At 39.6% G+C, this 17,642-nt stretch overlaps 1 protein-coding gene across 1 annotated transcript in view; it reads right to left on the bottom strand.

Moving 5' to 3' along the window:
• Positions 1-2,504: 2,504 nt before the first annotated feature.
• Positions 2,505-17,642, bottom strand: part of GABRA2 (gamma-aminobutyric acid type A receptor subunit alpha2) — a 96,415-nt gene continuing 81,277 nt past the window's right edge. Inside the window, exons 7-9 of the mRNA XM_026700073.2 lie at positions 15,334-15,486; positions 7,276-7,478; positions 2,505-4,470 (exon numbers count right to left, since the gene is read on the bottom strand). Of these exons, the coding sequence (XP_026555858.2) occupies positions 4,159-4,470; positions 7,276-7,478; positions 15,334-15,486 (668 nt within the window). The 3' untranslated portion in view covers positions 2,505-4,158. The remainder of the gene's footprint in view (positions 4,471-7,275; positions 7,479-15,333; positions 15,487-17,642) is intronic.

Here is a 17,642-nt window from a genome sequence, read left to right as displayed (position 1 = left end):
AGAAGGAAAGAGGGGAAGGAAGGAGAAAGGAGAACGAAGAGAGAAGGAAAAAGGAAGGAGAGTATTATGAGAGAGAGGACCTGAGGTAAATCCTGCCTTAACACTTGGCCTCCAGCAGCCCTGCTGCCTTTTGCCTTCCCCTTGTCCCCTCAATGCACCTTAAATGAGCTAACTTAAATAATGCATCCAAAGTGCAGGATCCCTGTAAACAGAAGTTTGGTAATGTTATGATTTACCATGGCCAGCCTGGCCGGCCATAGTTATGCAATCATCATTTCTATCATCCTTTGGTTAGAAAGCCGGGTCTCCTCGTAAGGAGATGGAGTGGGCCTCCCTCTGACTCACACACTTTGCCCTCCTGCACGCACCATGAGCAACCTGGCCAAGGAGAGCGAGCACAGCAGCAGTGGGAGCTGGCCACGCCCACCCCAGCCACACCCACTGAAGTCAACCACAATCCTGATATGGCCCTCCATGAAATACCCCTGCTCTAAGCAGTTTACAGTCAGCATATTGCGCCCAACAATCTGGGTCCACATTTTAACCAATCTTGGAAGGATGGAAAGCTGAGTTAACCATGAGCTGGTCAGGATCGAGTTCCTGGCAGTGGGCAGAATCAGCCTACAACACTGCATTCTAACCGCATACACACAAACACACATATACATATGAGTTTCCATACATTAATTTTAAATTTGGTTTAGAAATATACAGTGTTGTTAAACTTTGCAATATCTAGTTTATGCATTATGTTCAAGTACTGTACAAAACTTGCAATAAATAACACTAGACAAGTACACAGTTCTATTATAAAGACACCATTCTTCTGGTGTATTTTTTTCTTCTTAAAAAATCAACTAATAACTGCTAATATGTGTATGCGAATCAAATACTTTTAATTGACCAAATCTATTGAAAAATTTAAAATATAAATAATTATCAGTGATGATATTGTTTATAAGGGCTTTGGGGACAAGTTTCAGAATGAAATTAATGGATAATATTAAATATAATACAAAAATGGTAAATACAGGCTTCAGTTTTGTTTTCATAAGTATTTAAGCATTTATGAAGTATTAAAGATTTTTTTCTTTAAAAACAAAACAAAAAATAATCCACTTCAGAGAAAAAACTATTTTTTTTAAAGTTGTTTTACATTTATGCCAGGAAAAGATAAATTGTACTTTACAAAAGCAGCAATAATAATTAATGATAAATGAATTAATGAAACTACCATTTTGGAACCAACATTGAAGTGCATTGTTTCCTACCTTTATAGTGAAAAACAAATAATATGAAGGAAGTCTTTTAGAACAGAATTAATGGAAACTTTACTTTGGAAAAAAATGCACAAAAATCTTATGTTACCAATGTATTTAATTCCCTGAATAGTATCCAAAGGTACTGTATATTTTAGGTACTTAGCATTTCTTTTGAAAGTTATAAAAATGGAAATTCACAAGATGGATTTTATACTCAAAGTTGTCTTGTGACTGTCTACTATATGTAGTTTACTTCTAGGTAAAGTCATATACCCATATGTAAAAATGTAAAATGTTGCTTCTCATGGCATTAATAAGCAAATTATCCATGATCAAACCTATTGACTGATCAAGTTTCTTTTTCTATCTAGTTTCTAGAACTTCTTATAGGAATCTTAAAAAAGTGTCAGAGGTTTTTCCATTATTGAATAGTTGAATGGGTTAATATTACAGATATCAAACCATGGTTACAAAACATAGTCTTGAACAGACTCCAAGGAACAAGTACACAGAAAGAAAATGATTTTTAGGCTGATCTACAAACTGCTTGTTCAAGCACTTACTAATGTGATTTTATGCTTCTGTTTTTATGCTTCTGTTTGAGCAAGATCATGCAGAAGGAAGTTGCATAAATGGAAGAACTTCTTTGGATTGAATTGCACATTTCTCATGCAATACCCTAGAGACTGAAAATAGCTTTTCCATGAGCAAAAGGTAACTTCATCATACGGAAATGAATGTTTTTATCCATCCTTTGGCACCAACCTTTGAATCCAGTTTTAGGCTTATTAGTTAAGTCACTTAATACTATTAGTGGCAAATTGCCATATGCACAGCAATCAATGCAAATGATTTCTAAGGCTGCTCATTTCAAAAATTCAGAAATATAACAACTGAAAACAAATATTTTTCTAGTTATTTCAAATAATAAAATGAAAACTGACCTTACCTTACTACTACTACTGTATCCTTAATACTGAATGGCTTATTTGAAGGATCATATTTACCTGAAATATGAATTTAAGAAGATCCTCCCCCAAACGTAGGGTAGTTAGAAAAATACAGTATACCATACAATGCCAGTTTCTCCTCTTCGTGTGAATTGTTAAACTGTTAAACCGCTTGTGTCTGATTATTTGTAACCTTCAATATGCATCATAGGGCAACAATTTTTAATCAATGTACTATCAATGTACTAACAATTTTTAATCGATGTACAATTTTTAATCGATGTACTGAGCTAACTTAAGGCATCCAAAATGCAGGATCCCTGTAAGATAGAAATTTGGTACTATGGCCAGCCATATCATTTATCCTGGCCAGCTTTCTACAATGAAAGTTAATGGGGTAGCAAGCAGGACCCAAATTATTGATACGAACCAGTACATATTAACCATGTTCAAACTCTAATCTTTGTTATAAAGAGAAATATGCAAGTACACACACACACACACACACATACCCATATTCCTATCTCTCTCCTTCATGAAGCAGTAAGACAAAAAATGAAAAGGCATAGAAAACAGAATGAAGGGAACAGAAAAAATTGGATGAATGGTGAGAAAAAGTAACTCTACAGGACAGGAAGAGATAAGTTTTGTTTGGAAGTTAAATAGTTAAATTCATCAGGCAAGGAACCTCTTTCCAAGCCACAGTAAATCTTCATGTTAATGTTCAAAAATATCCATGAATTTCAGCAGTGATGCCTGAAGCTATCGGCATATATTGCTGTTCTATTTTTCAATAGCTTTTTCTATTTCTAACAGCAAGTTATCTCTCTGGGAAGAAATGAGTCTTCCTGTTGGGTTAAATTCTGTCAGCCTCAACTGGGACTTGCAGACTTAAAACATAGGCTTCCAACTTCAATGTCCCAGTTGGTATAAAAATATTTATTGTCTGTAATAAACTACATATCTTAGAAACAAAACGGCCACAAGAAGATTTGACATGAAGCAATCTACAAAAACAGTGATTTGAATGGAGGGAGGTTGTCTTATTAATCAATATTGTTTCTCTTTGAATTCTGCACAATTTGCCTATTTCAGCTTTTAAATCATGATTCAGTAGAAGTCACTTGATCCAGAACGCACTGGAGACAGAAGGGAAATAACTAAAACAAATTACTGAATTAATATAACTAACCAGGAACCAACAACACATGCTTAGTTGTTTAGTTTTGTGTCTCATTGTGTTTCTGCATGTTGTTAACATCTTCTGCAATGGGTATGGATTCAATTATTTCCTTGTATTGTTGGAAGGAATCTCCAAGTGTAACACTTTTCTTTTATCAACAGACTGATCACACCATAGGATAAGCCGATAATTAGCAACTTCAAAACTCGATTAAAAGAAATTATTATCCCTGCCATTCTGAATCTTTTATGCATAACTTGCATTCTTAATGATTGCTAACAAGAGAGTACTTATGCTCACCACATATCTATAATATTTACATGGGCACTGATACCATAAGAAATTATTAAGATTACTCTTTTTTTAAAAAAAATCCTTCTCTTTTTAAATGATAGCTTCTTTGCATTAAAGTAGAATCAGTTGTCTCATAGAAAAATATCTTAAACTTTAAATTAAAAAAATAGCGTTACTAAATAGTTACATAGGATCATAGATGGTTTGTATGGATATAATTCAGCAGAGTTAAATCCAAATTTAGGAGAGCTCACATAGATAGGAGAGCAGAATGTATTTGCCATGGGTGCCATCTGCTTAGAGATCCCATGACTAAACTCTGTGCACCTCCTTTGGAGATAAACAAATATGACACTTATATATATCCTGTACATATTAGTTCACTGATTAGCAGTTATTAGTCATACTGTACATAGGAAAACAACTTGACCATAATGATGTTACATGCCCTCAGCATAAAGTTAAGGTTTTAGTGTGAGGGTGCAAACCCATGCAAGACAGGTTCCCTGTTTAGATACGTGGCCCAATACACCAAGTTGAATGTGCCAAATAAAACTGGAAATACTATCCTGGACATTCTATCAATTTTGCTAACGCTGTTAAAGGTTTTCTTTGCTTCTTGTGGTTTGGTTTCTGGTTTGGCTTTGTGGGGTTCTGAAGTAGTGGTAGCACTCTTGGAGATGGTGGGGAGGACAGAATCCTTTGTGATGTTTGGTCCATAGTTGGCAACGGCCACTGCATAGGCATTGTTTTTCTTAATGACTGAGGCCTTTTCCTTTTTCTGTTGAAATATAATAAGAGGATAATAAGATATTATTAAATATATTCAAACTTTTCTGCACCAACAGACGTAATACTATCCCCTTCCTTCAATTCCCAATATTGTGCCTCAGATTGACTTCACTGACTGTGATACTGCCGTTGTAGAAAGCTTCTCTGACTTTTGGCTAAGCCATGTCTGTATCCTATGTGTGAATCTTCAGTGGTGACGTGATTCTTTTCTTCACTGGGGTGGAGCAGTGCTGTGTTCATGCTATAAACTGGAAGCTTCTGTGTCTATGCTTCAGGGTAAACCAACACATGCAAGTGGGCAGAATATTTTTATTTATTATTTTATAAAATGAATTATTCTGCAGTATCTAGAGATGTAGAAAGTATCATAAACTGTTATTATTATGCAATCTGCATTATTTGTGCCATACATCAAGAAAAGAAGTAAGTTAGAAGATCTGTAATGCATATTATGGTCAAGGTAACCAGCAACTGCAGTGATGAGAAATACAGTTCTTTCTTATACTGTGTTCTTCACTATTAAGAACAGCAGAATATGGAAGTAGTTGGAATTGCTTTGTTCCGGGATGTTTTTTTCAATTTCTCAGCTCTAGAATTTCCTGATAGTCCCACTATTTCCTGATAGTATAGTTTTCCAAGGCTGATCAAAGCTCTTTTGGAGGAAGCGCAGAATAAATATCATCTGTTCTTTTTTGCTTATTACTTTCTGGAGCCTTTCTACTAAAAGCCCTTGAAACAAATGGGTTGTGAGGAAGAATGGACAGACCATCAACTAAACTGGAATTGAGCTATCTGAATAATTCAAAAACAGGCATGTGACAATTAATGTCACAGATTCATGAAAAGTCAGAATTAGGGTACTTCTTTTTCCCTTCTATGTTTGACTGTGTAGTTTAGAAGCCACAGGTTAGTGACATGGAATTTCCCTCCCCAGAAAAGGGAACCAGTGCTCTGATATCTATAAATTAGCAGGTAAATGACAAAAAATTCCAAACTTAGAGGTTCAGTTTTCCTCTTCTTGTCAACCCTGAAGCAGGCCTGGCTGAGGCCATCTTTGAGGCTTCATGGTTGCCACAAAGCAAAGGGGAGAAGGGGCGGGGGGGATTTTAGATAGCTCGGCTTGGCTGTCAAATACTTTCCTGTGGAAACCAAAGCCATTCCAACAGGTGGTTGAGAAGTGGAGGAGTGAAGTAACCAGACAACCTGTCAGCATTGCTATTGGACAATGTGACTGGTGACTTGGGGGGAAAGGGGGAACTTTTAATTAGCTGAAAACCGTGGGAACCTTCAGAGTCGGTTTTCATAAATTGCGCCAATACGATGTATCCAGTGAATTGTTCTTTGAGGAACATACCTGTCTCAGAATTCTGCTTTCAATGGGTGCATTATTTGGAATGTTGACACTTCTCTTTCATGCTTTCCCTCACAATTATTCCATACTTTTACTTGAATTGCAGTTTAAAGTATATTCACTTGAACTCCATCTCAACTTTGGTTTTACTAGCATGTTAAGAATGCTTCTGTCTTCTTATTGCTATGAAATTGATAAATAGCTTTTTTTTCATTTTTTCAAGTTCCTCGTGCAGACAATAGAATTTGTAGAAGCAAAAATCATTTTTTTCAAAACAGCATAACCATTTTAGCACTAAAAATAATTTTTATTTTAAAATAAGATTTTTTTTTTAAGAAGAATTGTTTTAAAAAAATAAAGAATTGAAAATGCCCTTTTGGGGATCTTAGAAGTCTAGTTTGTTTTTACTTTATTTTGAGTCTGCCATAGATCTGAAGAAACAAAACCCAGAAGGTTTGGTTCGTTCAAGGTTTTGGTTAAAGCAAGTGGGTTTCCAGAGATATTTTACTGGGTGAGCAGGGCACGGCTGGTGGACATCACATCACTCTTATTTTCTCCTCTATACAATCTGTGTATCAACACTTCCTTTGTCACTGACTTCTTCACTCTAGGATAACAGGTCACAGTCCTTATCCCTGGTTTTTTCCCATTCATATCCATCACTAGGACCTCTTCTCCCAGAGCAACAACGTTTTGGTTCATATCCCTGAACAAAATAGGCCTTTTTCATTCTACTTCCAACTGAAAAACATGTTTTGGTTCAGATGGATCAATAGAACCAGCTGTTCTATTTTTTTGTTTGATTAAAAAACTCTTATTGATAAATAAAAAGGTTTTATTTATTAAACCTAGATTTATTATCATTATTGCTATTCAATGCCTTTTAGGGATTATATTTATATATCTTAAACACAAAATTCCTCTACTAATATCAAACATCTCTGAAAATGGAAGCCATTTTTAAAATAAACCATTTGCTTTAGTCAAATGAGAATCTGTACAATTACATAAAAAAGATCTATGACAGCTATTCATTTCTTTTGCAGAATATAGTTAAAATTCTTTTAGCAAAGTATCATTGGTTCCACTAATTTCTGTGTAAAAATTGGTGAAGATAATGAAATGCAGTTCAAGGTTTGAAGGAAATTAAACAAACATAAATTGCCTATGATTTAATTCATGGACAGCCTTGGGATAATATTTGTTTCTTTAAAATGAAACAGGTAGAGAGAAAGGTTCCACATGAGCTGTTTAATTTCTGCTGAAATGCAAACCCAATTCTCTACTTCTTTTCATAATCATTATTGTTTAACATATCCTATCTTTATATTGGTTTAAGACTTTAATTATTTTTCAGTAATGGAAAACTATCAACAGAGATGGCGTTAAATTTATTTTTTTTTCAAATTGGAAGAAACCTTATACATATTTTTGATCACTCACCTTATCATTGACTATGCTTTTTCCATCCCACGCCCATCCTCTTTTTGTAAAATAATTTACAGTGGCAAATTCTATCAAGGCAGAGAACACAAATGCATAACAAACAGCAATAAACCAATCCATAGCTGTGGCATAAGCTACTTTAGGCAGGGAATTACGAGCACTGATGCTTAGCGTTGTCATTGTTAGCACTGTTGTTACTCCTGTAGGGTAGAAAAAGAAGAATGAACCTGGTCAAGGTGATGCAAAATGCACGGAACTAAAGACAATTAAGAGGCAAGATAGAAAATTAAACTGAAGAAAACCAAAGTGCAGAAATTACAAATGAGTTCAGTGATATCTATGAAATTACATAATGTTTGTGATTTATTATTTTAACGATCTTGTACCCCCAAAAGTCAACATGACAGCTGCAACTCTGCAATCAAAGCCTCAACTCTTTTTATAGGCACTGTGACATGGATTAAAAAAGAGTGACTTTAAATCACATGGCTGCCATCCTGGACATCTTTCACCTCCCACTGCAGATGGGCTTAATGCATTTGTTTGAGACCACATTTTTACAGGTATTTTCTCTAAGATGTATTGTAGACTCTTGAGTTGCTAATGTTATAGAACTGATTGAAGAGTACAAAACTCAAGACATTTGCCTGGTATACTGCATAACATGTGAACTAATAACATGTGAATTATTGGATGCATGTTATTAGTTCATTGGATGGAAGGAAATTTGTGAGTTCTACTTTTAATTTGAAATGTTTTTGTTGAGAACAAAACATTGACAGGTTCTGTTCCAAAGTAACTATGAAGTGAAAAAAAATATCTTATTTTTTGAAATAAAAGAAGCCCTTCACTTATATCTGGTGTTTAAATTAATATTTGTTAAAATATTTGGAGACTATCTATAAATGTATCAGAACAGGATGGCGTGGTAATGGAACAGTACAGCTTTATTATGGTAGAATAACCATATGACAGGAATCCAAGAATATCTTCTGGATATATCACCTTTTTATCTGCCAATCCTTCTCACTGAAGCTTAAAATCTAGCTGAAATATCTGTGAGTTATTCCCCCCCCAAATTATATATTAATTTTTAAATGTCATTTCCTTGTAAACCAAAAATCTTGCAGAGAAAAATTATCAGGGTTTGTTTAAGGAATCTGGAGGCTAACTCAGTATGATATGTCCTCCTAACGTATATTCAGCTCTAGATTAAAATTGCAGAGAGGCGGCTAGAAAACGAGAAGATGGAAGAGGAGCAGGATCAATAATGTACCTCAAAGAAAAGAGGATCACTGACAATTATTAGGATGCTGCCGTAAATTAAGAAATCTGCAGATTTCAAAAAAGTTTTGGTTTGCAGATCTGGAAAAGTCTCAAATTCAATTCACATGAGTATCTTGACACGGGAAAGCTACAATCAGGTGAGTTTTCAGCAATTTATTTATATCCTTGCTTTTTCCTTAGCTAAAAGATTCTCACCATTATGGAATCCAAGAACAAATCCCAAGGCAGCCTATTCTGCATGTTGCTAAAGAAGTGCCTTATATAGTATAAGGACGTCCCAGCTGAGGGGTGGCCAGGGGCATCACTGAGTAACGGACCAAGGGCACTGCTGAGAGGCAGCCCAGTTAGGAGAAGGAGAGGCAGCCTGGTGGCCCTGCAGTCCAGCCCAGGGCCCCAGAGATTCCAGAATAGGCACTGAGACAGCTGGAGGCCAGCTGAGCAGTGGTAAAATGGAGCTGGTGGCAGCAGGCCAGTGGCTGATAGCGGTGCAGAGGACCAACGGAGCAGTTATGGTGCAGAACAAAGTGGCAACGGAGTGCCCAGAGCAGCACGTTGTTCCTGTTAGTGGCAGGCAACCAAAGGACAAGAAGGCAGGGAGAAAAGGGGTAAAGGACAAAACACTTCCAGACACAAGGGAAAGGGATAAATTTTCAAGTCAGGGAGTAGAAGGCTAAGAGCAAAGCACCTCCTAGAAAGCAGCCAGCGTTCCTGCAAAAACAAATGCATGTTAAAATGCATACTTTTACATTTTTAAATGCATTTTTAGAATTTTAAATTAGATTTGTTTTCTAATTCTGTGGTTAAACCTTTTATATTTCAAACATTTATAAACTTTTAAAATTTTAATCATTACATGAACAAGCAAAAAGAAACATAGCTATGGAAAAAGAGAATGACGCTGTTCTGATTCGTAAAATACATTCCATGTATGAGCTTATGCCCATAGAAAACCCAAGTTACACATATATTAAATGTAAAGAAAATGAATTACTTGAATACAAAGCAAAGGGTCGAGAGCAGGGGTGTCAAACTCAAGGCTTGGGAGCCAGATCCGGCGTGCAGGGTGCTTCGATCTGGCCCACAGGGCCACCCTGGAAACAGCAAAGGACTGGCCCATGGTGCTTCTGCCAGCAAAAACAGAGGTGCACACAGCTCTCTTGAGCTCCGTTTCCACTGGCAGAGGATTGCAGGAGGCTGTCGCAGCCAAAAATGGAGCTCTGAAGTTTGCTTTCTCTGGCTGAGCACTCAGGCCAACCACAGGCGCCCCCGACGTGAGTGACGTTGAGCTGGCCACACCCATCCTGGGGACACCCACTCCAGCCCTCTGAGGTTAAATGAAACCCCGATGCAGCCCTCAATGAAATCGAGTTTGACACCACCGGTCTCGAGGCAACTCTAGCCATCCTGAGACTCAACCTACAAAATGAGAGACTGCCATCTAAGTAAGAAGATTATATCCAAATTGAACACCTGTCCACTCTACATGAGTTCAAATCCATTAACCTGACAGATTACATCCCAGAGTTCTGAAGGAAATGGCAGATATGATCTCAGAACCATTGAATCAGGAAGATCTTTGAAAAGATAAACAAGCAATAGAACAGATGGATTGGCAACTGGCTGACAAACCACACTCAACATGGAGCCGTTAATGGAATTACATCTACATGGATGAAAGTAAGCAGTAGGGTATTGCATGGTTTTGTTTTAGGCGTAGTACTCTTTAATATCTTCATAAATGATTTTATTCTGACCCAGGCTGAACAGAATCATGCAACAGACTCCTTGTTCCGAAAAAAACCCCTTTTTTATTTGGTTAATGTGAATTCCTGACATTCACACCCAGAAAAGTTCCGGCAAAGGTTTAATTGCACAAACAGACCTTATCAGTCCTTGGATAGTTGCCAGGCCTAGAGCTTCCAGTTGCAATGCTGTAAAAGGAAATACTTGGCACGGAGTCTCTGAGGCACGAACACAGATAAGCAAATCTTCACAATAGTAAGCCAACTAATTGCCTTCTGCAAATACCTCTCCCCTTTTGCGCCTACTTATTCCCTATCGGAGGGGCTATTCAGTGTCTACTTGTGTCTTTTCCTCTGAGTCAACCCCTGTTCCTTAGTTGTTCCCTTCTCCTGACACGCATCTGGAACAGGCTCCAGCTGTTCTTCTTCCCCGTATCTCTGACTCGGACGGTCCGCACCAGAGCCTTCCCCAGACTCCAGGACTAGCCCAAGTTCCTCCCGAACCTCATCACTGTTCTGAGACTGCTGCCAACCCTGGCAAGCTACAACAGATTTAGATGAGTGAATAGAAGGGAACTCATCCAATTTGCAGATGACACCAAGCTGGCTGGAATAGTCATCATCCCCAGAAGATGGTCTCAAGATAAGAGCCAAAAAGCCAATGCAATCCTAGTTTGCATGAACAGAGGCGTAGAATCAAGAGCATGTATAACATTAATACCACTTTATAAAGCTTTAGTAAGACTAAGAATACTGTCTCCAGTTTTACAGAATAATAGAATTGGAAGGGACCTTGAATGTTGAAGGAATTGGGTATGTCTAGTCTACTCTAGAGAAAAGGACTGCGGGTGACAATTATAGCAGTGTTCTAATATTTGAGGGGCTGCCACAAAGAAGAGGGAGTCAGCCTATTTTCCAAAGCACCAGAAGATGACAAGACAGGAAACAATTGATGGAAACTAGAGAAGTTACCCAGAGTTGGGAGAAATTTCATAAAAGTGAAGACAATTAGCCAGTAGAATGGCTTGTCTTCAAAAAATTGTGGGTGCTCCATCACTGGAGTCTTTTAACAAAAGACCAGACAGCCACGTTTCTGGAAAGAAGGGGGGAGTGATGTCCTGCGGACCCAACCAGCTCAACTGAGACAGAGCCTAACACAACCTACGTTCACCTTTCCTGATCCAGGACCTGTTAGTGGAGCCAGCACTGCATTGGCATCCTTTTACTCAGCCAGAGATGACACAGGGATTGGCTTGGCAACCCAGCCCAAGCTGCAGGAGGGAGACCGCAGATGCTGCCTGTGCTTGGGATGCTGTAGCCTCCAATTGCCGCAACTCGCCAACCCACCTTTATGCTGCCTCCTGCCGAATGCCTCCCTCTTGGCTGGGGCTTCCACCCGGACAAGGGTGGGTACAATACCAGTGGACACTGTCACCATTTGTCCCACCTGTCCCAGCGCAGCAATAGGGCCAAATTGCCCCACCCATCCTGGCGCAACATTGGGGTCCATTTCCACAGCCAGCTCCAGCTTCCCCACTGCTGTAATTCAACAGCAAGCGCAGCCAGCAGACCCCTGTCCCACAGCCAGCCGCAGCGCAGCAACAGGTCCCTGCCGAACCATCAGCTGCTTTGGTGATTCCACCAGCTGATCAGTTGTACCTCCAGCCAGGCCATTCATAATATAATATAATTCCATTGTGGTTAGAAGAAATAATAAAACAGAAAATCGAACCCCAACTAAAATAACAACAGAGAAATATAACAAAAAAGAGAGATATATTATGTTACATATTTTAACAGCTGCTAGGATCTCGTACACACAATTTTGGAAGCAGGAAAATGTACCATCGGAGGGTGTTGTTAAAAAAAAAAAGACTGTGCAGAGATGGACAGGCTGACTTTGAAACTAAGAGATAAAGAGGATTCAATGTACCATAAAGGACTTTGTGTGGGACTTTAGGAGAGTTGCTAGAAACCTTGGACATTGGCCTGACAGAATCCTCCTCCACTATTTTAAGAAAGCTATTGACCAGAAGGTTAGAAAAGCCTGTGGCATCCGAGAGTTACCAGAGCGCTTACATGACTGGTATACCATGTCTATAGCTTTGGATAGGGAAATTCACCCAAACTGCAAGCCCTCATCAGAGAAGCTGGCAAGGAGAACTCTGGCCAGACGATGCCTGACAAAGCCTCCTAAGCCAACTCCAGCTCAGCCTAATGGAGTCATCAAATGCTACCATTGTGGCCAAATGGGTCAATATGAACCTTGAGTGAGGTTTCATCCAACCAGCTAGGCCTCAAGTGGCGACCCCAGTGTTGTTCCGAGAAAAGAAAGATGGGTCTCTTCGCTTATGTGTTGACTACCATAACCTTAACATAATTTGTGTAGAAAACATGTACCCGTTGCCCTTTATGAAGGACATGGTGGCTCACCTTGCCAAAGGAAAATTTTTCACTAAACTTGATTTGAAAGAAACGTACTACTGAGTTGAATTAAGGAGGGAAATGAATGGAAAACTGCATTCAGTTGCCCTTTGGGGTGTTTCCAATTCAACATTCTCCCATTTGGCCCGCAAGGGGCCCCTGTGTCTATTCATCTAGCTGATAAATGAGGTGTTGCATGAACATTTATACAAGAGGGTGTTGGCTTACCTTGACGATATCCTTATCTATGCAGAGGCTTTGGAGGAGCATGTGAAAGTGGTGCGGTCAGTTCTGAAAAAACTTCAAGCAGCTGAACTACACGCAAAATTATCCAAGTGTGAATTTCACCAAGAGAAATTTGACTATTTGGGTTACTGCATATTGCATGAAGGCATAGAGGTGGATCCGGAACAAGTCCGGGCCATTTTGGATTGGGCTCTCCCTCGCACCAGAAAACAATTGCAGAGTTTTCTATGATTTGCTAATTTTTACCGCCAATTTATGCCAGTGTTTTGCAAATATTGCGTTACTTATTACAAACCTCCTAAAGACTAAAGGAGAATCGAACCCAAAGCCCAGTCGACCGTTAGAATGGTCCGTGGAGTGCCAGGCGGGCAGTGCCAGGCAGTGCCTTTTGAGAAGCTAAAATGACCCAACAGTAGTGACTGAGAAAGGTAATATATGTGTCCTAATAGACCACTTATAAGGTCCTGCCTCTCCTTCTCACTCAAGAAAATAAAACCTCTTGGTATTTCAAAAGGAATCTTTTATTGAGGAGAAGTGATAGCAGAACAAAGGCAAAGAAGACTCTAAATCCTCTCAGCAATACAGTTAGAAATAAGACACTAAAAACCCCTCCCTCCAGTCCAATGTGGATTCAGCCAATCCACATGTGTGGAGATGTTATTGTAATGGCCATCCTGAAAACCAGATAAGCAAGCATTCCCGGGTCATCTTCCTTTGGCTTTCAGAGTAAAACAACCCACATAGCCCTCCCCCCTTGTACATTCCCCAAAAGGTGAGAAAATCTCAGGGTGCTTAGGTGCCAGGATAAAGGTTATAAAATAGCAGTTGTCAGAGGTATAAAAAGAATTACATTCGAGGTTCACCCTTTCCCCCAGTTGAATGATAGCATCACTCTAACGATCTGACATCACCACTGAAGCATGAACCACCAGTGTGTTGCTAATGCAGTTCTAAGATGCATGAACAAAGGGATAGTTTCACGATCACATAAAGTGATAATAATGCTTCATGCTGCACTGATGACACCATGCTTGGAAAACTGCATGCTCACGTCTGATCATCATGATACAGAAAAGATGTTGAGACTCTAGAAAGAGTGCAAAGAAGAGCAACAAAGATGATACAGGGTCTGGAGGCTAAACTGGGCAATGAACGGTTGCAGAAACTGGGTATGCCTAGTCTAACAAAAAGAAGGAGTAGAGGTGAACGATAGCAATCTTCCATGCTTGAGGGCGTTCACAGAGAAGTCAACCTAGTCTCCAAAGAACTTGAGGACAGGACAAGAAATAATTGCTGAAAGATAATCAAAGAGAGATACGATGCAGAATTAAGGAGAAATTTCCTGACAGCGAGAACAATTAATCAGTGGAAAGGTTTATCGAGGATACAATGGTCTTTGGTCTCATTCAAGGCAGGGATGAGCCTATATACAGAAGGGAGATTGAACAACCGGCCCTGTAGTGCAGCTGAAACAATCTGGAGCTGAACATACTTAAATCTGTAGAGTTGAAAGTGGATTTTAGGAGGAGCCCTCCTATTCTACCACCTCTTACAATATTAGGCAACACGGTATCAACAGTAGAGACCTTCAGGTTTCTGGGTTCTACTATCTCCCAGGATTTGAAATGGACACCTAACATTAGAATAATCATCAAAAAGGCACAACAAAGAATGTTCTTTCAGCGTCAACTCAGAAAGTTCAGACTGCCCCAGGTACTGTTGATACAGTTCTACAGAGAAATTATTGAGTCTGTCACTTGTACTTCTATAACTGTCTGGTTTGGTATAACCAAACAGGAAATAGACTTCAACAAATAGTTAGAACTACCAACAAAACCAAACAAACCCCTAACCAGACTGCCTTTCATTGACACTCTGTATACTGCATGGGTCAGAAAGAGGGCTGAGAAAGTATCTATACATCCCTCACATCCTGGACATAAAATGTTTCATCTTCTACCCTCAAGATGCTGCTATACAGCATTGCATGTCAAAACAACCAGACATAAAGACCTTATCTGTATTTAATTTATTTTTGTACTGTTTTTAATGGTTTTAATTGTTCATGAATGTTTGCTGATTTGAGAGGGGCAACTATACTAATACCTACATTCCTCCCATCTTGGCAAAAAAAAAAAAAAAGGGTTTAAATATGACCCCTTTCATATTTTAATTCTCATTCCAACTTCCGGGAAAATTGTAGAGTAGACTGAACCTAAAACAGCATCGGATAGACATGTATACATTCATGAATTTCAATCGTATACAAAAGATTATTAAAAGAAAAACGGTGGAAAAGGATAATACATCATTCTATGTTAGCATATGAAATAATAAATTATTACTGACTACATACCAAAAACCGTCCTTGCAGGAACAGATTCTCTGTTCAACCAGAATGACACCTGAGACAGAATGACTGTCATGATGCAAGGAAGATAGGTCTGAATCACAAAATAACCAATTTTCCTCTTCAAATGAAAATGAGCTGTCATCACTGTGTATTCACCTGAAAAAAAAAGAGACCAGATTAATAACAAAAGAATAATTATCCATTCTTCCTCAGAATAAGCCACTTTGAAAAAATTACATATTAACAGAACCAGTTAAATGTATCTCTAACAGAACAGAATAACAGAATTGGAAGGGACCTTGGAGGTCTTCTAGTCCAACCCCGCTGCTCAGGCAGGAAACCCTATATCATTTCAGACAAATGGTTGTCCAGCCTCTTCTTAAAAACATCTAGCCTGCAGGCAAGTCATTCCAGTGGTGAATTGTTTTAACTGTCAGAACGTTTTTCCTTAGTTCCCAGTTGTTTTTCTCCTTGATTAGTTTCCAGCCATTGCTTCTTGCTTTGCCTTCAGGTGCTTTGAAGAATTAGGTTGACTTCCTCTTCTTTGTGGCCATCCCTCAAATATTGGGACATTCCTATCATGTCTCCCCCAGTCCTTCTTTTCACACTTGGCAACTGTCATGTATTTATGACAGTTGTAGTCTCTTGGGGTTTATATGATCATATTTCGCAACCTTTTGACAAGCAAAGTCAACGGGGAAGCCAGATTCACTTAACTGTCAGGTCTGCCATCTTTAGCATTGCTCATTTTTGCTGGTATCTTGCCATAAAACGCAGGGGAGGACGGAGGAAGATGGGAAGGTAGGGAACGGGGAGAGGGAGGGAGGGAATGGCAGGGCGACTGGAACCAGTGTAGTTAATCCAGAATGAACCGGCCAGTTAAGGACAGAATCGTGAGAATGGAAGGCGAAGCTGAACCAAAGAGGTGCCAAACTTCAAAATACCGTTCCCAAAACACCAAAGGTAAATAAATACTCTTGGACACTGATCAAAGGGGAGCGGCCAGGAAGATGGGAAATCCTTAGGCTTTATGTGGGAATATTCAGATCCAGCTTTGTTTACACTGTAACTGCTTGAAGTGAATCTTTCAATTTCATCGTGGAGTCGAGAGGCTTTCTTTCTTTAGTGACTAAGCTGGGACAAGCCTGACATTAAGCTGGATCTGCAGCAGCAGTCTACCTGGAGAGACACCGCTACACCATGGGGACCGTGCATAAAATGTCCGCTCACAAACATGAATAGGAGGAGATGAAAGCTTGGAAAAAAAGCTGCTTCCAGACCTGAAGTGATGGAGATTGCCCTGAGCTGGAAGAAGTGGAGGCCTCCAATGACCAACCGAATCCCCAATGGTTGCTGGGGGTCAGAGGAGTGTGGAGTGGCAAGAAATGAACTGGAAACACCACCCGCCCCAATGTCCTCCTTGATCGAGTTCTTGAGGGACGCTTTCAATAATTTTGGGCCCGGGGGGCTCAAGATTGCCCGGCACTGCCCCTGACCCAAGCAGCTGCAGTATTCTCCACCTAGCCTTCACCGGCACCAGCACCGCAGCAAATGTCACCACTGGTACCAGCCCAGCCACCACCACTGGCCTGGGCCACCCCTCTGTGGAGGAGAAAGCACAGACTCCCTGCCCTGGGGATGAAATTTAATATCTACCCCAATACAATACTTCAAAGTTTAAATTGTTCACCCAGTCATCTCTTCCCAGCAGCCAGCATCCCGCGCAATCACCAAAGTGCTGGCAAAAGCTAACCTGAAGGTGCCAGATGAGTTATTAATAATATTAATAGGGATGCTGTAGAAAGGCTAATGGTTTAAAACCCACAAAGCTGAGGGTACCACATGAGATCACTTAGCCTGAGTGGGTGCCAAGTTGCATATCCCAGAGATATACATCAGTGCATCACAATCCTCCAGAGAAGCCATGGTTCTAAAACGGTGGGACATTTTGGCTGTGAAAACCCTAAACCTAGTGAAATGCCAGTTCTGGTGACCATAGGACATTGAAGCCTATGTGGCTACCTGCCATATCTGCTCATCAGCCAAAAGGCATCTAGGAAAAATCCCCAGTCTCCTTCAGCCAGTAGCAAAACCTTAAGCACCTTGGAAAGAATTTTCCATATAGTGGAACTTCCAGAAAGCTAAGGGTACACCATAATTTGAACAAAGCTGACCTTTTCTCCAAACAAGTATACTTCATCCTTCACTCCAAAATCCCCTCAGCACATACCTTATCAAGCTTTTCGTACAACGTGTCTATAGACTCCATGGATCCCCAGAACAAATCATTTTGGATCATGAGATTCAATTCA

The sequence above is a fragment of the Pseudonaja textilis genome, chromosome 6, assembly GCF_049901715.1.
Source record: "Pseudonaja textilis isolate UNSWEBS1 chromosome 6, rPseTex1.2, whole genome shotgun sequence".
Classification (NCBI taxonomy): Eukaryota; Metazoa; Chordata; class Lepidosauria; order Squamata; family Elapidae; genus Pseudonaja; species Pseudonaja textilis.
This window is presented reverse-complemented; position numbering and strand designations above follow the sequence as displayed.